Source organism: Pelobates fuscus, chromosome 5 (genome assembly GCF_036172605.1).
Source record: "Pelobates fuscus isolate aPelFus1 chromosome 5, aPelFus1.pri, whole genome shotgun sequence".
Lineage (NCBI taxonomy): Eukaryota > Metazoa > Chordata > Amphibia > Anura > Pelobatidae > Pelobates > Pelobates fuscus.
Window position 1 is genome coordinate 119,660,593 of NC_086321.1, and position 26,403 is coordinate 119,686,995.

At 37.9% G+C, this 26,403-nt stretch overlaps 1 protein-coding gene across 1 annotated transcript in view; it reads left to right on the top strand.

The window, feature by feature from the left end:
* The window catches only part of VSIG10 (V-set and immunoglobulin domain containing 10), a 47,625-nt gene extending 21,653 nt beyond the window's left edge, over positions 1–25,972 (top strand). Inside the window, exons 2-8 of the mRNA XM_063454184.1 lie at positions 1,152–1,427; positions 7,354–7,659; positions 9,166–9,432; positions 16,568–16,861; positions 17,394–17,507; positions 20,572–20,748; positions 25,484–25,972. Of these exons, the coding sequence (XP_063310254.1) occupies positions 1,152–1,427; positions 7,354–7,659; positions 9,166–9,432; positions 16,568–16,861; positions 17,394–17,507; positions 20,572–20,748; positions 25,484–25,554 (1,505 nt within the window). The 3' untranslated portion in view covers positions 25,555–25,972. The remainder of the gene's footprint in view (positions 1–1,151; positions 1,428–7,353; positions 7,660–9,165; positions 9,433–16,567; positions 16,862–17,393; positions 17,508–20,571; positions 20,749–25,483) is intronic.
* The last annotated feature ends 431 nt before the right edge of the window (positions 25,973–26,403 follow it).

Consider the following 26,403-nt stretch of genomic DNA (forward strand, 5'->3'; position numbering starts at 1 on the left):
ATATAGCGGTTCCCTACAAAAAGAGACAGAACTCCGTATTGAGGGTGAAGAAGTCTGAAGGTTTAATGGTACAGGTTGGCTTTATATTAAAATTCCTCGGGCCAGAGGAACAATGTACCAATGTCTGACACTCCCACACACAATCCCTCCCCTCTGCCTGTGATATAATTAATGTAGATAATGTAAGGTAGATTAATTATCCCCAGGCAGAAAAAACACATTTTTACACAAAGCATAGAAAACACCCCAAAACACATCCCCTGATAGCCCTGATCTGGGTGAACAACATATCCAAAAATCACCCAGATCAGAAATTCCTGGAAGTCTCTTTTGACCGACCGCACGCATGGTTTCATGCCCAAAACTGTTCCAGAGAATTAGGCTGTGATGCCGGTCTATTTAAAACAGTCAAAATACTGTTCGAATTACCGAACGGAATGGTGAGTGGTCATAGTTAAAGTGTGTCTCTTGTTCGTGGGCTTCTATTCACCGAACGCCATTCAACTCCCATTTGAATAGTCGAAGTTCTCTGAAAGGTAACTGTTCAGCGGTGTTCCTGCCATCGCATGTCCGATTTGAGTTCCATGAACTCGATGACAAAACACAAACGGCTACTTCAACACTTGGACTGTATCTGAAGTGCCATTTTGCAGAAAGTGAATGGAAGAGGTTTTAGGTGAACAAACAGACAGTGAATGGACTGGGCTTTAGGTGAACAAACAGACGAACCAGAGGATAGATTTATAACCCAGAGACAGAGGATCTGTCACAGCCATTATTTGCAGTGTACTCACTCTAGAGCATATTATAAATGATCTCTGTTGTATGGTTTTGTTCGGCCAAAATGTCGGAGACCCTTAGTACCTCTTCATCTACACATATAGGTCTCTGTTTAATATTTTTGAATACACTTTTCAAATAATTAATATCTATTAGAAAACTTTCCAAATAATGTATCTACAGAAATAACTGCTAGAGCCTATGGGAATTTTTGTAGCTCAATCATTTTATTTGTGATTGTGATAATATAACTATATTAAATCAAGACCATATTGCTTAAGGAATTCTAAGAACCCAGTATGCACATTTATATTGCTATATGATACATCTCAGTGTGTCCTGCATTTCATTATCTGATTATCTTTTGGCAGCTTCTCTTGGAAGCATGACGGGGGAGGTGAATGAAAGGATAGTCATACCTTGCCAAAATCAGAAAAGTAATACATCGGGAACATCATGGTTTAAAGACAACTTCAACCAAGCTTTACTTTCCTGCGGTAGCGACAAATCTACAGATGAACGTTTTTTGAGAGAAAATAGTTCTCTTGTCATATCAAGTATAAAGATCCCTGATGAAGGCAACTACACCTGTCGTGAATGTCCGGAACATACGGGCAATGAAGATCCCATCCAGCTACTTGTATCAAGTAAGTGTCTAACAACTTAAATGAGTGTGTACTATGCTACTGACAAACCATGTCAGATTATCTTATATGTAACTGACTAGATGGAATTAATTGCCATCACACATATAGGTGTTGAAAAGGTCGATCCATATCAGTGTTCGGCATCCTGCAGCATATAATTATTTATTAATAACCCTAATCACACCTATTGGAGGTATATGCCCCCTCTCCATATAACTCCCAGGTCTATATTCCCCAGCGACGACATCTGCCAGTACATATCCTACCTACCCACCATCCTACCTACCCACACAGTACATATCCTATCTACCCACACAGTACATATCCTATCTACCCACCATCCTACCTACCCACAGTACATATCCTATCTACCCATCATCCTACCTACCCACAGTACATATCCTACTCACCCACCATTCTACCTACCCACAATAGATATCCTACTTACCCACCGTACATATCCTATCTACCCACTATCCTACCTACCCACAGTACATATCCTACCTACCCAGACTAACACATCCTACCTACCCACAGTACATATCCTACCTACCCACAGTATATTTTACCATTATGTACATCTCCCCATATACATCTGCACATCTCATGTTAATTTCCCAATTTTCCCCATTATATATCATCATGTCCCCCAGTTTTCCTCCCCATTTAATTACTTACACACTGTTATCTGACATATACAGTCAGTATACACCATGTCATGAGTATAAACTCAGTTACACAAGGTTATATACAGACTCACACAAGTACACACAGCTACACAGACACAATCACACACAGTCACGCACACCATGTCCTTCACACTTACCATCATCCCCTGTAACCCAGTGTCAGTGAGGGATGGGGGTTTGGTTTCTTCACCCTGCATCCTCCCACCATAGTGTTCCAGGAGCTGGGCTGTGTACCAACCTGGGGAAGGTAGACAGACTAGCTCGCTCTATCCCACCAACGAGATGGGGACTTGAAATAGCAAGTGGTCCTGCTGCAGGAAGCACCCACTGCTTCTGCTTCAAGACTGCTACAAGACTGTCCCAATACTGTCCCTCTCCAATGGACCCACTAGAGACGAAAACCCGTTTTCCTGCATTTAAAAAACAAAACAAAACAATGTTACCCGGTGACATTTTTGTGGTCTTGGTATGCAGCTTTGTATAGAATATATGTAAATGGGAAAAAGGATCACATCATTTTAAATCTGACCATTATGGTGAATGTGATAGCCCTGTGAAGACAAGTCTCATTAACCCCAGAGATGCATATAGGTACCTCTAACTGTTAGAATAGCCAAAAATTGAATATCTATTTAAAAGCAACATGATTTTTATGTAATGCATAATGTATAGGGGGAGGTTACTCTGAATGCTAGCAGTTTACATTGCTTCCCCTTGTCATTTATTTTCGCAATAAAAAAAAAATGAAAAATAGATATCTTAAAACAGAGGGGGTAAGGACTAGGTGAAACTAAAATATGATTTGTTGCTAACGGGTAGCATCAGTGTAGTTACTGCTTTTAGTTCACAAAGTGTGAAATCATAGATTGTTATGCAAAATTAGGAAAGAATAACAATGCTTTATTTTTATACCTGACAATCACCTCTGCTCCAGCAAAGATCTTGAAAAGTCAAATAAATTAATTTCTCCCCCGGAGCTCTGGCCAGTCCCTCTACTAGCTTACTACCTGCAGTATTAATTTGGCTTTCATATTAAGTCACCTAAATCCATATAACAATGCTGCTTTGTCTTTGCAATCACAGTTTTAAAATATAAATTAGCAAGTGGTTTCACTGCAGCAGCTAGTCGTGAACTAGCAGTCAATGGTAATAGTTAATTTATTCTAATAATCAAATATTAACATTAAGCTTATTACAGTTTAAACAGATAAAGTGATCAATCATTTTGACACAGCATTTATAAGAACATGCACAATTTCAATTATGAAACTTCATGCCATCAAAATGGGAGCAGCTGATGCTATCGTCACTGTGTCAGCATCATCAACCATTGCTGAGATCAAAGCAGAAATACAATCAATTAGTAATTATGAAAATATTCAGCTGCCTATAGAATATTCATGTTTGTGAGTATTCTAAATTAGCAGCCATTGTAATATTTTATAAATCAATGTTTTAAAACTTTCACATTTTCTCACAGGCTTACTAAATCACCATTTATAGTATGAATATATTTCCAACATTTCTAAGAAATCTATTATTTAACAGACGTAGATCTGTCATCTTGTCATGACCAGATTCTCTCATATGGATAAAAGATAAATCTGCATTCTTTAGATATTCTATTTTAACATATTATTAAGATGTTAAAATACAACTCTAAATATCTTTCAAAATCAATTCAGGCCTCCTAACCATCACGATTTTAGCAGAACAGTCCCAAATTATGCGTGCTGTTATGTTGTCCCAACTTTGTTCCCGTAAGTCCCGCTTATCGGGACACCAGGAGACTGACAATATGCTCATGGCACTAGGACCACGCAGACAGCACTGAAACAGTGTTCCCTGCATGCCATGTCCTCAGTGGGCTGGTATGGACAATAGGTAGGTAGCCTGGCATGCATTTACATCAGGTTGACCTGCTAGTAATTTGGGCATGCCTTCCCCTTTCTGCTTGGCAGACCCTTTTGGGGTGGAGCCAGTGACACAATCAAATCCTTGGCCCACTTCCTTTCCTCCCACCCTCCATCGCACCATCCCAACAGCGTCCAGTCTTCTGGATGTCGCAGCTTTCAATTTAAGGCTACCAAAATGTTTATGTGGTCCACAGCAGTGGTTCCCAGACCAGTCCTTAAGCTATGCCAACAGTTAATACAACGATTTAATACATTTCTCAGTTCAGTTCCATACTGACAATATCCGGTCTGTTGGTGTACTCTGAGGCTGGAGCTACACTGTTGTACAGCACAAATTCTGTAGGGAATATATATTTTAGAAGCCTTTCTCATGGCAAGCATAAGAGTCCCATTCTAAAGTGTTTGGGCTCTGAGGCTCCATGAAAGTCTGGTGACGACTACCACAGTAATTATTCAGTGGCTAAAAATGTCAGCTAACCACTCTCAGCCAATGACTGACATTCTGTGCAATGAAAATTGCACAGTATTGAGAGTATTGAGATTAGCGTTCCTGTTTGGCTGAAAATTGCACAGTATTGAGGTTAGCGATCCTGTTTGGCTGAAAATTGCACAGTATTGAGATTAGCGTTCCTGTTTGGCTGATGACCACCATAGACACTGTCGGAAGTGGAGGGGTTAATCTCCATATACGCGAAACACTGCACATACAGACTCCAGGCACCTGACCACTCCAGATCATGGAAGTAGTCATGGTACTTGGAGGAACCCGTAAAGTAGTTTACCTACCTTGGCATGGGAAATACGTGAAAAGAAATGTCTAATAGAAATTAATGTACTATGCTCTATGGAAAGCACACATGATGCATTGTGGGATGCCATGGGCATCAAATAGCTGTTGGTGGCTGCATGCACAACAAACTGGCAGCCATTTCTGATGGAGCTTGAAGAGACCTATATCTGTTCTTTAGATAAATGCATATTTTAATCTTTACACCAGCATGATTTATAGATATACACATATACATACTTGAAGAGGACTCTGTTAAATACATTTTGTTGATGATATAATACCTTTAACCCCTTAAGGACCAAACTTCTGGAATAAAATGGAATCATGACGTGTCACACACGTCATGTGTCCTTAAGGGGTTAATATGTCCATTTTGAGATTTGAGAATTTATGTACAAGTTTTGGTTTCCAAAAGTTAGGAAATGACACATTCATAGATAAAGAACAGTGAGACTGGAATTAAACACCAGAAGGGTTAGTTATGCTACCGCTTGGCTTGTTAAAGGAACGCTCCACGCATAAAGCGTTTAGCTTGCTGCAGATTCTATCCCCTATTGCACCTCTATGTTAGATTCTTCCAACCAGTTAAATGGGCAGAATGTTTTTCTCTTCAATCAGCTGTTATCTGCTGTCTATTACTATGTTTCTATGTTTACAGGGCCAAAGGCTACTTTTATTGATGATTGGAGCTAACATTTAAATGAAAGTAGCAGCACAGATAGCAAGATAGGCATATTATGCACTTTTATTTTACCCTTTAAAAGGTAAAACAAATAAATAAAGAATTGTGAAAAAAGAATTATGAATTTCCCAAATTCTATCCAGATATATGCAACATGGTTCCAAAATACATCGAATCATGCAGTCACTTTTCATGTTTCTTTTATACATATGTATATGTAATGTGTGTGAACCTGCTAAATTAGAGTTGATTACAATTTATCCTTGTTTGGGACGCTAAGGGGGTATTTATGAAGTAGTGACCTGGCAATCATATTGGTGTCATCTGAGATCATTTAAAAAAAATTAAAACTCGCACGACAAAACAGGGCCCACGCGAGGCAATGGGAACCAATGGAAACACACTATTCCTCAATAATATATAGGACGACGAGTCCTCTCTCCGATTTATATCTTCAGGTCAGCCTTACCACAGACGTTATAATAGCCCCTATCCGCTTCAAAGATACTCCTCGGCTGTACACAGCCATTATGATGACTGGCGTATCTTGACCATATACTACACAGTTACTACCTGGCTCACACAGAGATGACAAACTTACCCCTTCACATCCGACTATAAGATGCAGATGTTTGCATATTTGCTACATGTACCGTAACTAAGTTAACGATGTTGCTACTGTACTACCTTCTAATTGTTAATATTATTTCAGTGTTCATTTATTTATATTTATATGGCTGCTCCCTGCGTGTCTCCTATTTTACTATCCTATCGCATTGTTATAAATTTTCGGTGACACAAATAAAAGCCGTTTGAACCTAAAAAAATGTAAACTATCTTTTCATTATTAATCTAAAAATAATTGCTCAACTATCCACCTCGAAACAAACAGACAAGTAAATCAAAACCAATATAGGTTAGCAGTGAGGTAGGGTTAGTCAAGATGTAAAAAAGAACAAATACAGAATTGGTGAATGAGGGTCAGCAAATGGCAGGTATTTTTAAAACACTGCTTTGAATATTTAGCAATGGAAACAAATGATTGATGAAATATAAATCAACGTTAGGACCTTACACCAAACAATAATACTTGGTATAGTTCTTTTTAACATGTTTAATGATCTTGCAAACTATACTGAAATTCAGTTTTTAGAAAGAGGTACAATATTAGATAAAGTAATACCATCTGAGAAGGATATTAAATATATTTTCTACCAAAGGATCTGGATAAATTACGGGACTGGACTGATCATATGAGATTCAGTGCTGTAGATAAATGCAAAGTTACACATTTTGGCATGGAGAATAAACCTGTTATTTATACTTTAAAGAGTATAAATACCTTCCTTATGGACCTTACCTATATAAGATTAGGGATATTGTTAAAAGAGAACGATTGAGAAGTAGTTATAGACATGTGAACTAGGTTAAAATGTCAGTCAACAGCTGCCAAGTTAAGTCATGAACCTGACTACTGCCTTTTTGTAAATTAATGGTAAGTCCCTACCTTGAATATATCGTACAGCTGTAAACAGCAGTTTTCAAGAAAGAAACTACAGAAAAAGAAAAGGCTCAGGGCTGATCCGAAAGTAATATTTTATGAGAGCTTAGAAATAGCTATTCCGGTTAAATTGCTTACAAATGGATTCTAGCTGGAATGTGAAAGTGTAAGTTTTCAAATTCTTATTATCAGGCTCAGGCAAATTCCTTTAGCAAAGTATTACTCATTGCTAAAATGTGTCAGTAATGCTTAACCTCACACCCTAGGTATACTGGGTAACCCCCTTCATTTTTTATATAATTTTAAAACAATGTAAAAGCCTCATGATATTTCTATCTCCCTTTTCAGGTGGTCCACATAATATATCTGCAAACATTTTTCCAACAAAGATTCTCCCAAATGGCACATTTTACACATCATGGGGTGCTAACCTGACTTTTAACTGTTCCTGTCAGTCATACCCTGAACCAAAGATGACATGGACACTCTACAGATTACAAAATACATCAGAGCAGTTTCATCATAACAATGCATCCGTTATAAACTTTAACATTACCCATATAGCTTCTGATTACCAGGGTAACTATTCCTGTTCATCAGAGAACCCCGTAAGTGGACGGAAAGTGTCCTCAACCATGGAACTTCTGGTTTACCGTAAGTAGAACATGCCCTTCAGTTCTTTTCTTTTGCACTAGTCTACTGTTATAAGATTTGTGCTGGAGATGTCATATATGTTTAAAGGACCACTTAAATCACCCAGAACACTTCATCTCAGTGAAGTGGTCTGGGTGCAGGGGTCCTGATATTTTAACCCTGTACTGTAATACACTGCAGTTTTGTACAACATTGCAAGGTTAAATGCACCTCTAGTAACTGTCTTCCTGACAACCACGAGAGGTGCTTCCTTCTCCAGAACTGAGTGAATTATAGCAACATTTATTTGGCCATGAATGCTTTTTTTCCAATCTGCTGCCTTTCTATGAGAAGCATTGGATTGGAGCAGATTGCAGAAGATGTCAGGCTGATCTCTTCGAAGGCGGAGGGGGAACCTGCAGCAGAGGAATCATTGAGCTGGAAATGAGGCAAAGTAATCTTTATTTAATTTTTTAATAACAAAGGGGGGAGGACAAAGGGTAGTTGACAGAACTATTGTTATTTTTTGGGACTATAGGTTCCCTTTAAAACTATTTAGTTCTCAATTATACCACTGCACAGGATCTACATATCATATGAAAAACTTAATAAAACAAAACAAACTGTCTCAGACACTGTAATTCTGAAGGATGTTGTGTCTGCATCTCGTCCAGCATGCCATGGGAAATAACCATCAATTTTTGGAGTGTTTTATAGAGGGTTGCTTTAAGAAAGACCACAGAAATGTAGGTTGGAAATTTGATTAAGTACTTCTCATAGTGAAGCATTGGGGACATAGGGTTCATACACATGCACAGCAATTGCCGCACTCTGACAATCTGATGCTTTTCATAGTGAAGTACAGAATACTTATGTGGTTTGGCATCATCATACTCTTCATCCTGATACTGAAAATGAAGACCTTTTAATTTTTGAAGGTCTTAAAGCAGCACTTTGTCTGTCTGGGAACTTTGTATAACCACTGGTTATACCACTGGTGTGTAACCACTGGTGGTCCGGTGGCCAGGAGGAGAGAGAAAGGTCAGGTTTTATTACCTGAACCTGTCCCTCGCTGGTGCAGCCGTATTCTTTTGGCTGGCCTTCATCTGTCCTCATCCATCGTATCGCATGCGTGAGAGTACTGCATTGAGGTCTATGGAGGATTTCGCGAGATTCTCCATAGATACAGCCAATATCTCTGCAGCCATCACTGGTTATGGCTGGGAGTCAGAGATTGACACTTCTGGACACTGGTAGCTCCGCCCAGTGTCTAGAAATGTCAGGCGTAGGAAATATATTGAGACAAAATAGCCCATAGTGTTTCTTTAAGCTGTAGTAGGTTTGGTGCTAAGATTGTCCCTTTAAGCAAGACATTGGATCCCTTTGTCTCTTGCCAGAGTTTTTTTAAAGTCACAGCGCATCACTATAACTTACCTTTTCTGATAATTCTGTTGTGAAATAACACAGATATTACAGTTCTACATGTTTTTGTTATTTAGTGGTCTTATTTACTCTTATTTCTTACAGATCCACCTAGCTTTCCAATGGCATGCTATGCAAACAATTCAGATGATCTTTTGCAATTAGTTCTCTCTTGCAGCTGGCCAGGGGGATACCCCTCTCCAGATCTGCAGTGGATACAAGATGACAAAGCACTGAAAAATCAGACCGGCATCAGTGACCCCTTGGTACTATCATTAAATCGCACCCAGCTTAGTGCTGGCCAACAATTTGAATGCCAAGGAAAGCACCTGACAAATGATCAAAGAAAAGAGAAGTGCCAACTTCAGACAGGTAAAACATAGTAAAATCATTGTTTTTGTCTTGCTTTATCATCCTCTTTAGGACAGTATATAATCAGTATCAATGCAATATTTGTATGCAAGAACACAGCATGCTCTTTGTGGATAAATGTTTCTTTAAAGTGCACCTTCCATAATGTAACAGCCTGGTGGCATTTTATAAAGAATAAAATTCCATCTGTATATTGTGTATATTACATTGTTAGCAAATGCATCGGTGTATTTTTTTTTTACAATGTATTATTTTTTGTTATTGCTATTACTTGTCCATATCTCAGTGCTCTCTGATTAGCGGTATGGGAGGCTGCATGTGCAACTGCATGTTGTGATATTCTGTTCACAACATCTAGCTGGTCATGTTGGTGGAAGAGCAAGTGATCGTTGGTAAAATATTTAAAGGAACACTTTAAGCACTAAAACCACTTCATATTACTGAAGTGACTTTGTTGCCTAGACCCTGCACCTTCGTTCTGACAATTCAGAAAAACATGGCTCTAGTTGCTGTCAGACTAACAGCCACTAAGGGTGCTTCCTTCCTGAAGACTAAGTCAGTAAACAAGGTCACAGAATCCAGAAGTACACAGAAACTAAATGCCAGGTCAGAATAAGGAGTACAGAGATTAGGGAAGTAAAACTAGCCAAATCGGTATACCAGAAATATAACACTAAACGAAATGTTGAACATTTCATAATTATATGGATTCAGTTTCTACATTGACTGTATCCCTTGTATCATTGGCCAGGCTTGTCAGAGAACTTGATCACATGCTATGCTGCCCTCAATACAGGTCTGCTTCTTGCTGACTTATAACTAATAGAGGGAGGGATACAATGGTGAACACCATGTGAAAATGACTTTAACTTTGAATTAGCTAAATCACAATTACAAAGTCATTTAGGCCTCCAGATACCCTGTGTGAAACTTAGGAGTGGCGCCCCCCGTCCCCTCCCGCCATTGTCAGTGGAACACACTTAAGCATATATACCGGATAAACTGATCTTTTACCTGCTTACCCTATTTTTTAAATGTATTTATAAAGACTTAATAACTAGCCTATGCACTTTCTTGTTTTAAAATGTTGTACACATGCCTAAAATTATTGGTCTACGGTGCCAACATAGAGATATCTTCAGAAAGTCTTACTATTGTGTTTATGATGGCAGTTGTTGCGTGTTTTGCAAAAACAGATACTTTGTCATCTGAGGCAGCTCCAGTGTGAGGTCAGTTAGGAGACTTCCTAACACCCATGAACACCAGGGCCTAGCACCTTGTCCCCAAAAGTTTAAAATTTCACTGCCAGGCTTTATCTGATTGGTGTGATAGTAGGAGGTTGACTGCTGTCTTTATTATGTCATAACGTCACACATTACAGACTCACATGGGAGTGAGAAAGGAGGCCTGTTCCCTTTGGAACAATGAGATGGAGTAGTAGAGGATTTTGGCAGCTGGGAGCCTGAGAATATTATGGAATCTTTTATATGAGCCTTACCCAGGTACATAAATCCTACAGCATACCTCTATTAGTCATTGCAGCGAGGTGTTGACTGAGGGCCACCCAATAAAATGCATAGTTCATATGCACCCTAAATTAATTTTAATTCTAAATGCATGGTAAGAATACATAGTGATTTATTCATTAAACAGTTTATGGAGAACTCACATGTGAGGCTGCAAATTTTAAGCCATAATGAATGGGAAGAAAACAAAATCTGTAACTTATTACTTTCCAGTTTAGTTTGTATTTCCCTGATCAGTTCATGGTTTAGTAAATAATTCTGGAAGCAGCTTAGGGTGTGTTTATAAATATCATGCAGATTGTGGAAATCTTAAATCTCTGTTTTTAAAATGCTGTCCTGGTGTCTCTAACGGGATGTTAAATAGATATCAAGAAGTGGTCTGGGCACACAGGAGTCGTGCTAAGGAAGACTTTAGTTGAATAGAAGTGCAACGGACTGCCTGGCTGATTACTAGTAATTGCGAGCACCATTAGCACCACACTGGAACACCATAACCAGTGTAAACCCCACAGCTGCCGCAGCTTGGCTGGGGTCTCACTGTCCTCCACCCACCAGTCAGGGATCCAGCTTCCAGTGGGCAGACCTCTCCTACTCCAGAGAGTATAGCAGGATAGCTCTTACAAGGGCTAGTGTTGTAATCCAAGGGAGTATAGTGATATAGCTATCCCCAGAGTGAATATTGCTGTCCCCTCCACACATGAGGCAAGGCTCTATGTTGAGGGTGAAGAGGAACTGTTTAGTGGCAGCCACAACTGGCCTTATATGCAAGTCCATGACAAATTTCAGGAGCATTCCCCACTGGACCTGAGAGGGGACTATGACAAAGTACACACTGTAATTATATTGGCTCTCAGGTCCAGGACGCTCCCACACAAAACAGGGTAATCACTCCCCTGTGCCTGAGAGATAATTGAGTCAGGCACTGTACTAAACTCAATTATCTTCAGGCACAGAAAGCATACATTTTACAATAACCTGAAAGTACCCCCAAAACACATGGAAACCCCACAGTCATGTCCCCTGATAGCCCCGATCTGTGGGACCAACATATCCAAAAATCACCCAGATCGGTTCAGGGGTTAACCGACTGTGCACATGGTCCTATGCCCAAAACAGTTCCACTGAATCAGTGTTTAACGGTCGGTCAAATTCGGTAGTCTTTTACAGGTTTCTCTGCAGGGCCCGTAGTCTGTGAGCAGGAGGCTGGCAAGCAGGCTCCTCCAGGAGCTCGTGGCAAACTCATGTGGGACTATTTTTCAGCTCTGACAAATCTTTGTCAAGTCTAATTGGAAGGAAAAGGAACACTATAGTCACCCAGACCATTCCATTTCAAAGAAGTGGTCTGGGTGCATTGTCCCTGTTGTCTTAACTCTGCAATATAAAACATTGCCGTTTTGGGAGAAACTGCGATGTTTACATTGCAGGGTAAGTCCTCCTCTAGTGGCTGTTAGTATAGCAGCCACTAGAGATGCTTCTGCGACACTGACTGAGTAAAACTCGGTCACATGACACGGAAGCCCAGGTAAGTTTGAATGCATGCTTATTCCTGTATGAGGAGTATAGGACCATCACTATGCTATGCCTCCTCTGTGATGTGGGAGGTTGACAGGTAAGGAAAAGAATAATTGTAATTTTTTAATTATTTTTTTAATGTAATTCACCGGGGCAAAGGGACACATAATTACATTTCTAATGCTATAGTGTTTCTTTAAGACAAGGTTGCACATTAAGAGGGGCATGTACTAACCGGCCGCAATTGAAAAAAAAAAATCATCATAAATATAAACAGCATGATGAAAAAAGTCATAATAAATTAACAATCAGATTTATTTTCCTTGTATTGGCTTTAATTGTAACAAATCTACAATATAATTGTACTACTGTGATAAATAATAAAAAAAAGTGCACCGACAAGATCACTTCCACAAAATAGAACACATTACTTAGTATATACTTAGCAGTGCTAAAATAATTCTAATTTGTGCACATATACAATTTGCAATTTGATTAGTAAAGTACTACTAGTATTAAATGCAGACAAGTAGTAATTATTTGTAAATGTCTGTGTTTTGAACGCAAGTACTTTTGTACTTAGACCAGTTGTTCTCAATCGAACTTTCAGGAACCATTTGAACATAATTGAGTAATCCCTACCATATGTGGTTTGAGGTACATTCATGCTTTATTGGAAAATATTGTTTTTAAAGGGACACTATAGTTACCAAAACAACTTTAGTTTATTGAAGTAGTTTTAGTATATAAATCATGCCTCTGACATTCACTGCCATTGAGGTATTAAAACACTTTTTTTTGTTTATGCAGCCACAGACACACCTCCTCTGTCTGTGACTGACACAGCCAAGGTGAAAAGAAAATGGTTTAATTATCAATCAGATGTAACTTAATTCAACAGTTATCATATGCTCTGTAAATTAAACTTTAATTACATACAGGAGGCTCCTGTAGGGTCTAGAAGGTTATTAAAAGAAAAGGAGATACAACAATTTTAAATTAAACAGAATTTGCAATAAAGGAAGTGTAAACATTACTTTATTTGGGTAGTATTTAGGAAGGCTGTGCAAGTCACATGCAGGGAGGTGTGCCTAGGGGTGCATAAACTAAATGATTTAACTCCTAAATGGCAGAGGATTGAGCAGTGAGGCTGCAGTGGCAAGATCTATACACCAAAACTGCTTCATTAAGCTAAAGTTATTTTGGTAACTATAGTGTCCATTTAAGCTTCCTGGACAATGTCCACTGAGAGTTTCTATCTAGAACAGTTTATTTAACTTCCCTGTTGTATAATCTGTTAAAACAATGCTTGTGTGTATTTTCTGTGTAAAATAATATAATACATGTTTAGGCTGTTTCCTGTCACTTGTTAATAAATGTTTGTTGGGGAAATGTATAAAAATATCGCTGAGTGGGTAAAAAGATGGAGAAATCATCACAGGGACTAAATTAGTTTGTGAGCTAATTCCATTAGTTTCTGGCTTTATTGCTCATCTCAGACTCTTACCCCCTATAGTTACTTAACATACACAACCCTCTGTTTGTATTGAATATTACTGCATGCATGATTTCCCGCTCTTACAGTTAGCTTGTAAAAACCTTACCTACACTGCTCTAAAACAGTAGTGTACAATCATTCCAAAACCTATTGGCTATTAACTAGGCTAGCACGTGAATGGCATGCCCTGTATGGTATTTACACTGCATGAAAGATGTGGGTTGATAACAGCAATTACTAAGCCTGGCGTGTCAACATCAGTGGGTGACAGAGCTTCACTGTAAGTCCTTTATTATCGGATAAGTGAAAACATTCTTCAAATAACTCAGTATGAAATAAGAAATGTAGTGGGTGCAGCTGCAGTGTATATGCAGTCATTCATTCATTATAAAAAGTTGATATAACAGTATAGTAAACATCACTCGAAATATCTTCCTAGAAAACACAAAGCAGTAAGTACACCCAGCTGTTTTTTCTGCGAGTTAAGCCGTGAGTTAAAGGATAACTGTCATCAAATTTTCACTTTCACTTCTCAGTTTTTAAATGTTTATTAAATTTAATGACACTTAATAGTGTACATATTTTACATTATGTGTGTGTGTGTGTGTGTGTGTATATATATATATATATATATATATATATATGTGTATTTGTTTTTTTAGACATTGTCATTGTATTATTCTTAATCTGGCTGAGCAGTCATGTTTGGTCAGACTACTGTTATTTGAAGAAAAAATAGTTGTGACAGTGGTTCACACATATGATCATATAAAATCATATAAAATATACTTTTCGGTAAAAAAAAGTCTGTTTCACCCAAGATATATAGAGTATATATATATATATAGAGCGGATATACAGCAGTTCCTATAGAATATAAAGAAAATAATGGTGCAGTACCCACTAAACACCGCCACCAAAAATTGTCTCTTATAAACATCAATATAAGAGAGCCATCTGTAAAATCTTTACCGGTCCATTATTCACCAATTTGAAACAGAATAAGGGCAAAAACCTCGATGAAATAAAATGAAAGACAAATTGTGCAGGACACCAGTATAATAAAATAAACAGCGCATTTATTTTATACATAACATAAAAACATATAAAAGAAGCCTATAATCAACTTTACCATTGATGTCACCAATGGTACCCGCCCAACGCGTTTCATCACTCAAAGTGACTTCCTCAGAGGATCTTTTTTTCGATGTGAAGATGTAGTCCTCTTTCAGTATTGTAATGCTAGCTTAACGGCAGAGAATTGAGCAGTGAGACCTCAGGGGCATGATCTATACACCGTAACTGCTTAATTTAGCTAAAGTTGTTTTGGTGACTATAGTGCCCCTTTAAAAGGACACCCTAGGTACCAAAACAACTTTAGTTTAATGAAGCAGTTTTGGCGTATAGATCATGCCCCTGAACTCTCACTGATTAATTCAATGATAATTAGGAGCCAATTAACTTTTTTTTCTGTTTATTCAGCCTTAGCTACACCTCCCTTAGCTGGTGACTCACATCTGCATGAAAAAATGGTTTCATTTTCAGACAGCTATTACAGTACAGTGTGCTTTAAGAATTTTGAATTGTTTTATCTCCTGCTCTGGTAATTGAACTTTAATCACACACGGCTCCTGCGGGCTATTAGCAAAGTAGGAGATAAGAAATTCTAAATGGAACGCACAAAATGTTGTCATTTAGCGCACACCATGTATTTCTGTGTAGTGCTGCTTTAGTTTTCTGTACACCTGTTCTTTGTATTTCACTGGTCATGATATAAAAACATAAAAAAAAATCTAAAACTAATAACCACTTTAAGGGGAAAATAGCTCTACTATACACTGTCTTTTACCCTTAGAAAAATGGCTTTTGATTGTTGAGCAGCATGGCAGGGACATTCTTTGAGCACAATTCTCACTCTGGAAATGATACAATTGAAATCCCAGGAGAGGGTGCTGTAGTATACCAGCAATCACAACATTCCTTGGTGGCTTGTTATTAGCACATGTAAACTCCAATGACATGCAGGTAGTTCAGTCTGTAAATATCAAATCTCATTCCAGCCTTTACTCTCATGGGATGAAATGTTGTTATGTATCCGGCATTACCTTAGTGGTAATTTCCTGCACAGTGAAATCACTTCACCAGGAAAAAATAAAACATCCATAAAATGAGCTTACATTTGAATCAATATTTCATTTTAAAATCTGAATAATGCATGAGTTTTTTTTAGTTTTTTTATTCCACTAAACCAGAAAAAGTTGAGTATTGACTGGGCAATTGCAACACTTAGGTCAAACTGTCCACATTTTCACATTCTTCAACCTGGCTTCTATTTTACCGGATACAGTTGTTTTTTTTGTGCAACACACTCTCCCAATTTAGAGCACAGTATTTGCCAGGCTTCCGTTAGTCCAAGAGGATGAGACACAGACCACCATGCCATGTTGGGATGGTAGTAAGGTCCTCCCAGACTTATGTGTGATTTAGTGCTTATGGCATCTAGCTGCGAATTCTGTGTGCAAATTCCTCCACTGGTGTTGCTTCCCCGTTACATTTTCTGTGTTCACTGATTTGGAGCTATAATCTTTCTCTATTGCAGCACTTCCTGTGCTTGAGTCCCAGCCCTTGCGCACCTGTCTCCTGGGGGGGAATGTAACCCTGTCCTGTACTGCTTCGGGGGCCATTCCCCTGGCCGTGATCACTTGGCTTCGCAACTGGAGTAACCCAGACATGGAACTCCAATCAGGAAAAAAATACTTAATCTTCCAGAGCAACACGACTTCCTTTCTCACAATATCCAACTGCTCCAATGATGGAGATGAGGGATACTATGTCTGCAAAGCAGAGAACGTCTTGGGGATGAAAGAGATTAATGTATATCTGACAGTAACCAGTAAGTAGTTTAAATGTTTTTACTGTTTGTTTGTTTTTTTGTCTTGCAGCAGAATGTGCTCATTCCTTTTAAGTGTAACAACCTCTTGAAATGGTAACTAGTGTCATTTTAAATGGTTATCCTCCAGGTCAGTGTCCTCATAGCTTTGTCCTGCCAGTGCCTACAAGGACCACATAAAAAACATTATTGTATAATGTTAAATATTCATCCTTCAGGTCAGTGTCACCATAGCTGTATCCTGCCGACAAGGATCTCATGATTAAAGATTTCATTATTAACGGTCCCTTAAGGACCAATAACAGTCTAACCTTGTTAACAACCTGTTTTTAATCATCCTATTCCACAATAGAAAATCCCACTTGGCAGTACTAGTTCCATCTAGTGCTGTTTATGCTACATAAATTGGAAATTTGATACCGGTAAAAGACTTCAGTAATTACATTGTGAATTTTGCAGTCAATGTTACTAGTCCCTAAAGGATTAAACTGAAGGATTACTTAATGTGCTGTGTTGTATTATATTTGTTTTTCAGAGCCACGTAACATTCTCGGACTGGTGTTTGCGATCCTTATCCTCGTTCTCCTGGTGGTGGCTTTAATCACAGGCATTATTTATTACTGTGACCCTCAACTCTACCTGAAAGGTACGAAACATTCCTTATTGCAATACCAGAGAGATCAGTGTCCTTCCAGCAAATGTGAGATTTCAATACCCATCAACCAAAGCCATACAAATCCTGTCCATACATATTCCCACCTGAATCCAAATAACTGGATTCAAAGGGACTTCCAAAACTTTTACCAAAATAACCAAAGAAGAAATCATCTCCAAATCAGCTAGCCATGTTTTCAATTCGGCTAATATGACCTAAAATTTAGAAAGCAAGTGTTACTCCAAGCGCCATGATCACTTTAGTGATTTGAAATATTAAGTGGGCTTAAACTTTATATGTGTAGCATTTCAGTATGAAACACCGCACACACAGAGATATTAAAGTTACCTGCTGAAGGTGTAACTCCTTTTCTGGCAACGTCATAAGATACCTGGAATATAGGTGGCTAATGGTTCCATCTGGAACATTGATGTCAATACTGTGCATATTCCTTGCAGAGAGGGTCATTCATTGGCTGGCAGTGCTCAGCTGACACTAGGCCAATGAAATGGGATCTCTATACGGGTGCTATAGCTTTGCAGAGAAGATGCTAAATGTGCGTCTCCTGACATTTAGAGGAGACTCACAACCGGTGGGACCCAGAAAAGAGGCAACCCATTGCAAAATGTTTTGCCCCATTACTGGGGAACGGTGCCAGGGTACTACTAGCATCATATTTCATCCAGTGGTCTGTAATGGTTGTGATGCTCGGAGTAGCCTTTTCATTTTGCATTGTCAACTTTTTATACTTTAGTGAAAACCTTGTCTGTTTACTTTTACCTCATTAAATCACATATTCAGAATTTGATATGTTGACCATATATGTTTGCAGCTGTATTGCAGCTTACTTTTACCTCATTAAATCCCATTACCTTCACTATACATATTTTTGTACACAGTGAAGGTAAATTTTTGTACAATTTTTTACATGTGCTTGCCTCCATGTAGCTGTGTCCTGCATCTCACGTGTTCACCTAATAAGGGCAATGGCATGCAGGTGAATAGCATTTGTTGATATTATTTTAAAGTTTTATCATGTTAAGTCACTTTTTGGTATATTTTGATACAGTTAAAAAGAAACGTAGATTTAAAAAAAATCAGGGAAAACCTTTCATACATATGTCTAGCTTCTGTTGGTTCGTGTAAAAGTAATACATTTAATTATTATTAATTAGCAGAACATGTCAATTATTATAAAGCTAAATATTTTATGTGTTTATGAAAGTAAGCTAGTTGTTCTAGTAACATAATTTTCTTTCTTTATTTCTCTTTTCATTCTGCTTGTTGGACTATGGCAGCACATTTTTTACGGTGAGTATGTATATTTTGCTTGTTCTCTAGAACTTCATCTATGTACTTATTGCAAAAGTATGATAATAAGGTCATGAGCATTTTATAATTTATCATGTATGGTATCTCAGCAAACTCTTAAGATACATTTGATTATGATTTTTTTTTACTCTGAGAATTGAGATCATGGTGAGCTTTAAATACTTGGGGCTCATGAAAAGTCTTCACTGTGAAATTAAAGGAACACTCCAGAAACCATAACCACTACAGGCCCTGGCTCCCCCATTTCCTTTAATTTTAAATTAAGTTTTACTTTTTACCTAGGGTCTATCACTGAGTTAAAGCCTGATAGTGCAGGGCTTATTTTATTGGTTGAGAATGATCAACTGATGTTCTCAGTTAAATTATACTGTAAAATACTGTAAAATATATGGAAGGATCTGAAATTACATTTACCATTTCCACACTAAAATTGTAGATATAAAAGAATCCTCTTAATAGAAATATCAAAATACATACATAAATATCTACAAACAGAACAAAGAAACAAATAGTATAATATTGTTGATACATCTATAATATAAGTGGAATATTGCACTCACAAAGAGTAGATTTGATTGTAGTTATATCACCCAAATGACTTGGAAGTATAAGTTTGTACCAGCTATTGGGTGATATACCTAACATCAATGTAGAGCTTTTGAGTGCAATATTCCACTTATTGTATAGGTGTATCATTATTATTAATATTACACTATTTTTTGTTTCTTTGTTTTGTTTATAGTAATTTATGTATTCACTTTGATGCTCTCAGTTAACCTTGCAGAGCTTCAGGAGATATAATAACCTCCTAGAATTAGCAGCCTTCCAGTTCTCACATTCAGCCGTGAGGATTGGAGAGTGGCACTGGCACCCTTACTTTCATTGGGCGATGGGGGAGCACGAATGCTCTTCTGGCACCATAAACTCTACAGTGTACTCTAATGGTAATGGTATTTGAAGTGTTCCTTTAATTTGTTTTCATTATCAGTTTTTTTTGTTGTTTTTTTTTGTGTTTAAAAAATAAAATAAAAGTATTCCACTCTGTTTAGTGAGGTCTGTAGATCTGCAACAGCTGGGGTCTACCTTTCATAGAACAGAAGAAGGTGGCACAAACCAGTCATGGCTGTTGCACAGTTCCTATATTCAGACCTAAAATATATATTTAAAAAAATGACCCTTTAATGCATGTTAAAAAGATACACTGTACCTGCTTTATCTCATTGAAGTCAATGCACTGCCTTGAAAGGTTAAGTACTAAAAAAATAGGCATGAGTATAGCATCATGAACACTTGTATGGCACGTCGGCCAGGGAACATAATAAATCCCTTAAAGCACAATAAAGGAAATCGAAAATCAGTCCAGTAGTAAGTACCAGAGAGGACTGTACTGGTAAACCTCTGTGGTTATTTGAAAACAATTATTTAGAGTGTTCCAACAGAAAGAAAACACATGGTGAAAAGAAAAGGCTTAAAAAAATAAAAAACGATACTATGCTATACTATGCTATATACTATATACAAAAGTGCAATTGTTGCACTGGTCTGTTGCCCAGAGCTGACTACAATAGTTTGCTAAGATCTAGTTTATATATTTTAAAAATAAAATTGGTCTCATACAAGTGAGAGAAACAATACATAGTTTCCCCCGATGACAATGCTTTGCAGAAATAGTAAATGTTTTTGTTGGTAAGATTAATTCGCTTGGTGATAAACATCACTTATCCTGACTGTTTTAGATCGTCAGGAACTGAAGTCATGGTGTTGGTAGATGACGAGGAAGAAGAGGAGTTGGAAGATATGAGGGAACCGACCGAAAGTACCTTGAACACAGAGACTGAGAGTCCTCCTGCTGTAAATGGAAATATCTACAAACATGAAGCTTTGTTCCATCATCCTCCAGACAGTAAGTAAAGGAAAGAATGTAAAAAAATGACCTCCACACAGGAATAATTCCGCTAATGGTGATTTTGTGTTGGAATGTTTGGCTACTTGTGAAAATAATGAAGTACACAGAACAGCAGTCAACATACTCTGGATTACTACAATGTACCGGTATTTCATATATTATTTCAGCCTATATAAATTTATTCCCACAATGTCATGTGCATGAGTACCTACCAGGTCGTTCTTGAATGATGTAGTGAATATATGTGACACATGTATACACAGCACCATGGTCTAGCAGGAGATACAGTATCTCACAAAGGTTGGTACACCCCTCACATATTTGTAAATATTTTATTATATCTTTTCATGTGACAACACTGAAGAAATGACACTCTGCTACAATGTAAAGTAGTAAGTGTACAGCCTGTATAACAGTGGGAATTTGCTGTCCTCTCAAAATAACTCAACACACAGCCATTAATGTCTAAACAATTGGCAACAAAAGTGAGTACACCCCTATGTGGAAATGTCCAAATTGGGCCCAAATTGTCAATATTTTGTGTGGCCCCCATTATATTTCAGCACTGCCTTAACCCTCATGGGCATGGAGATCACCAGAGATTCACAGGTTGCCACTGGAGTCCTCTTCCAATTGTCCATAATGACATCACAGAGCTGGTGGATGTTAGAGACCTTGCACTCCCCCACCTTCATTTGAAGATGCCCCACAGATGGTCAATAGGGTTTAGGTCTGGAGACCTGCTTGGCCAGTCCATCACCTTTACCTTCAGTCTCTTTAGCAAGGCAGTGGTCGTCTTGAAGGTGTGTTTTGGGTCATTATCATGTTGGATTACTGCCCTGCGGGTCAGTCTCTAAAGGGAGGAGATTATGCTCAGTTTCAGTATGTCACAGTACATTTTGGCATTCATGGTTCCCTCAATGAACTGTAGCTCCCCAGTGCCGGCAGCACTCATGCAGGCCCAAACCATGACACTCCAACTACCATGCTTGACTCTAGGCAATACGCACTTGTCTTTGTACTCCTCACCTGGTTGCCGCCACACACGCTTGACACCATCTGAACCAAATAAGTTTATCTTGGTGTCATCGGACCACAAGACATGGTTCCAGTAATAAATGTCCTTAGTCTGCTTTTCTTCAGCAAACTGTTTGTGGGCTTTCTTCTGCATCCTCTTTAGAAGAGGCTTCCTTCTGGGACGACAGCCATGCAGACCAATTTGATGCAGTTTGCGGCGTATGGTCTGAGCACTGACAGGCTGACCCCCCCACCCCTTCAACCTCTGCAGCAATGCTGGCAGCACTCAAATGTCTATTTCCTAAAGATAACCTCTGGATATGACGCAATCTTGGCAATCTTCTTATAGTCTAGGCCATCTTTATGTAGAGCAACAATTCTTTTTTTCAGATCCTGAAAGAGCTCTTTGCCATGAGGTGCCATGTTGAACTTCCAGTGATCATTATAAGAGAGTGTAAGCGATAACACTAAATTTAACACATCTGCTCCCCATTCACACCTAAGACCTTGTAATTGTAACATTAACGAGTCACATGACACCGGGGAGGGAAAATGGAAAATTGGGCCCAATTTGGACATTTCCACTTAGGGGTGTACTCACTTTTGTTGCCAACGGTTTAGACATTAATGGCTGTGTGTTGTTATTTTGAGGGGACAGCAAATTTACACTGTTATACAGGCTATACACTTACTACTTTACATTGTAGCAGAGTGTAATTTCTTCAGTGATGTCACATGAAAAGATATAACAAAATATTTACAAAAATGTGAGATACTGTATATAGAACATAAACTAGTCCGTGTAGGTATCTCATAATATTTTGTAGCACTTGCCAACTTGTATCATGTTTGAATGAGGCCAGCACTGGCCAATATATAAATAACATTTTCATTTGGACTACTGAGAGGAGCCTGTTGCCCTCTGCACATTTAAATGGGGGACTCCAGCCAGTAGCTGCACCACATTTATAATGGAATATAGGTTTTCCCATACAAAATTATAAATAAGGTAAAGATGTTTGCCCCTTATCTGCTACTAACTTTTTGAAGTCCTTTATTCATATTTTTTTCTATGTGTTTCCCTATAATTTCCGTCATACATAACCATACAAGATTTTGTTTGGTGATCATGAAGTTATAAAATCTCAGAATAGGAACGTGAAAAGTGGACATGCAATGATGCTTGCTAAATACTGCAGCGATTATGAATAAGATGAGGTAAGACAAGGTCCGGTAGATCTATGTAAGGAGCATCGTTCATTAGGGTGCTTGGATTGTGCTATATAATCAAGTAACCTATATAAATATCTGTGGTGACCATTACAACCTATCAAACCTTATAAAGTGCAAATTTTGTGTGCAAAAAATAGAAATAAATGAATTAGACTTTCCTTAGGCCGTAAATCCTAAGGAAAGATACAAAGCAAAACAGGAGGGGGGCGATACTGCTAGGGAAGATAGGAAAGGCAAGTTAAGAACTATTTTGTGCATTTCCTAATTTCCCTAGCAGAATCACTCCTACCTTTTTGCTTTGTAATTAACCTGGACAAAGTAATTTATTCTGAAATACAAGTTGTGAGAAAAATAACTAATAACTGAGTGCGCTGCTGTGGGATTGCTTGCATTATTACAAACAAACGTCAGATTGTTTGTCCTTTTATACAAGTGAATTACTGACTGCAGAAAATAAACACAACTCTCCTTTGTGCTTGGTCTAAACATAAAGGTTGCCATATTTACACTTGGTCGGTTTTCCACTAACCAACGTACATGGTAAAATAAAGTATTAGACTTTGTTTATACTTAATGCAAGGTAACACTGTAGCTAGGGACATGAGAAAAATGTAGCAGTAATATGAGATAAGTAATATGTAAACCTTTAGGGTACTTAGTTCCACTCTACAAGTATTGATAGAACCTATAGACTGTAAGCTCATTTGAGCAGGGTGCTCTTCCACCTATCGTTCCTGTAAGTTTTCTGGTCATTGTCCTATTTATAGTTAAATCCCCCCTCTTACAATATTGTAAAGCGCTATGGAAAATAGCTGCGCTGTGACTCACGGATTGAGAAAATATTTCCAAAGAAGCTATTTTAGCATACATTTTGGGTTTTAATTTGCTACAAATTTCACATTTTAGATAACCCTGAATTAAGCATTTTAGGTAAAAATAGCTGATGTGTAAAAACAACAACTCTCCAAGTCAATGGTTTGACCTTTGCTTTAACTCCCAATAATTCACATTTAGTGTGAACGAACACTGTGATACCCTTAGTAAATATAAAATATAAAACAATTGGTGCTGAAATAGCCAGGCAGTTTTTTTAGATTGAGGGGCCCCCTATTTTAATAAAAAAAAAAAAAAAAAGAATCCATCAAAATAATAATTTACTCACTTTGAATCCAGCGAAAGAAGTCCTCTTCTGAGCAGCCCATCAGCCTCTCTGAGGACATCATGCTTGATACCCTTTTGTCCAATCAAGTGCTTCTCATACAAGAGCATTGTGGACAAAAGGCACATGTGTGCAAATTGTTGTACTCTGCCAATTGCCACACTTTGGCAATCAAATGCTTCTCATAGAGAAGCAATGAATTATGAGAAGCATCAGAGGACATTTTACATCCTCATGCAATGCAATTGGAAGTTAAATATCAAAGACTTGGTTAGGAGTGTGGAAGCACCATCTAGTAGCCATCAGGGACACAGTCACGAGTCTTGTGCGTAGCCCGCAATGAAATTGTATCTCTAAAACAGCAATATTTACATCACAGACTCAAAACAGGAGGGCCACTGCACCCAGACTACTTAACTGAGATTGGGGGTTCATCCGAATTCCCAATTTTCTACCATATAGACTAATCACAAAAAAATTTACTCATGCAATGGACAAGCATGTTCATTTGATTTGTGTTTGTGATAAAAAAAAAGATAACTAATGGGAAAAAAAATTAATTGATGGCTAGGCGACAGCAACTAAATATTGATTTTATTCCCGTTTCAAGTGAGAAGTTACCAATTGAGGGGAAAAAGTGAGGATCAGTAACAAAAAATAAAAAAAATATCTCTATATATTATATTATAGATTTATTGCTTAGCATCTTGTTTATCTTCCTCTATTGGTTACTTTTTCCCACCTGATATGTGAACCCAAAATTCTATCTATCTATCATTAGTACACTGATTGACCCATTTTTTCCCTTTGTTTTCTCTGATTTGTTTCCCAAATTGCTTTTCAGTATACAAAATTCTAATGAGTCAAACGACCATAAGCTTTAAATTACGCCTTCCTGTTTTTTTTTGTTGTTTTTTTTGGACACATTTTGCCACTGAGCACAAGTCTAGTAAATTCCCATAAGTACGCAGTTATAAGGCTGTAGTATGTTGAAAATTGAATTACAAAATTTAGGTAAGAATGGCTGACTTTAGGTAAAAATTCCCAAATTTTGTTGTAGTCATAGCTTGGTTATTTTGGCGTGATATTCAATGTTCCAGTCCCTGCAGGCTTTTTTCATAAAAGTGTTGCAGGCTTTCAAGATTTCAAGAGAACAGGATACTTTATAAATCTCAAATGTTTTCCTGACACCCTATAATTCAAGGTTGAAGTAAGTGTCTGCGTTGATCTGGGTCTAGTATATCTGCTAAATGTTCGTAATTTGATTTTTGTATGTAGTGTTCCATTAAGTATTTCCAACAGTCTTCTTATTTACTTTTACAGACATCAGTCCAGCCTTATTCGGTGACATCTCTGAAGACATAGAAGTGGGTAACCCAAGTGATAACTTATGATGAAAATGGATATGAAGTTACACCTCAATAATCCTTCTGCCAGAGAGCACAATGCACATCTCACCACAGGATCCCTGTTAGAAGGAGCAAGTCCTCCGCGGCTGGGTTTGTTTCATTGCGGAAACACAGATACATTTATTGTATTCTGCTCCTGGAATTCCGCAATGTTTTTTAACCTGTATCCTAAATGAGATGAACCTTGTATTTCCTCCTACGGAGGACTCTATCCTGTGAACCTTGCCACTTGTCTAACAGAGAGCGACCCATATTTACTAGCCTATAAATACAAAACATGTGACAAAATAAACACACTATAGAAAAGCAAAGAGTTGACAGGTATAATATCCAAGTAATGTACATGGAGTGAAAAAAAATTATAAAAGAGATAAATCTAGGAAAAATAAACAATCCTATCCTATGCTGAATAACATATCCCTATGCAATAGCATTTGTTATTTGTGTTACAAGGTTACAGGGACAGGAAACTTACACTTACTGACAGATATGTTTTTGTTTTAATATATGCACTGCATAAACTACATATGCCTCAATGTTCTAGGGGATTGCTTATAGTTCAGAGTTCTAGACTTGGAACAAACAGCTGGAATATTCCATGCTTTTCCATGGTGATTGTTCCACGTTTAGAACTTTACCCACCACTTTGCACCACTCAGTCCTTGAGGCACACCAACAGTTTAGGATTTAGACATTGCCCATTTGTGTTCCACTGGGGATACTGACAAAACCTGGACCACTTGTGTGCTTTGTGGACTGGGTTGGGAATCATTGCTTTGTACATAATTAATTACGTCTTCATGTATTGTATGTATAGGTACAGGGAGTTCAGAA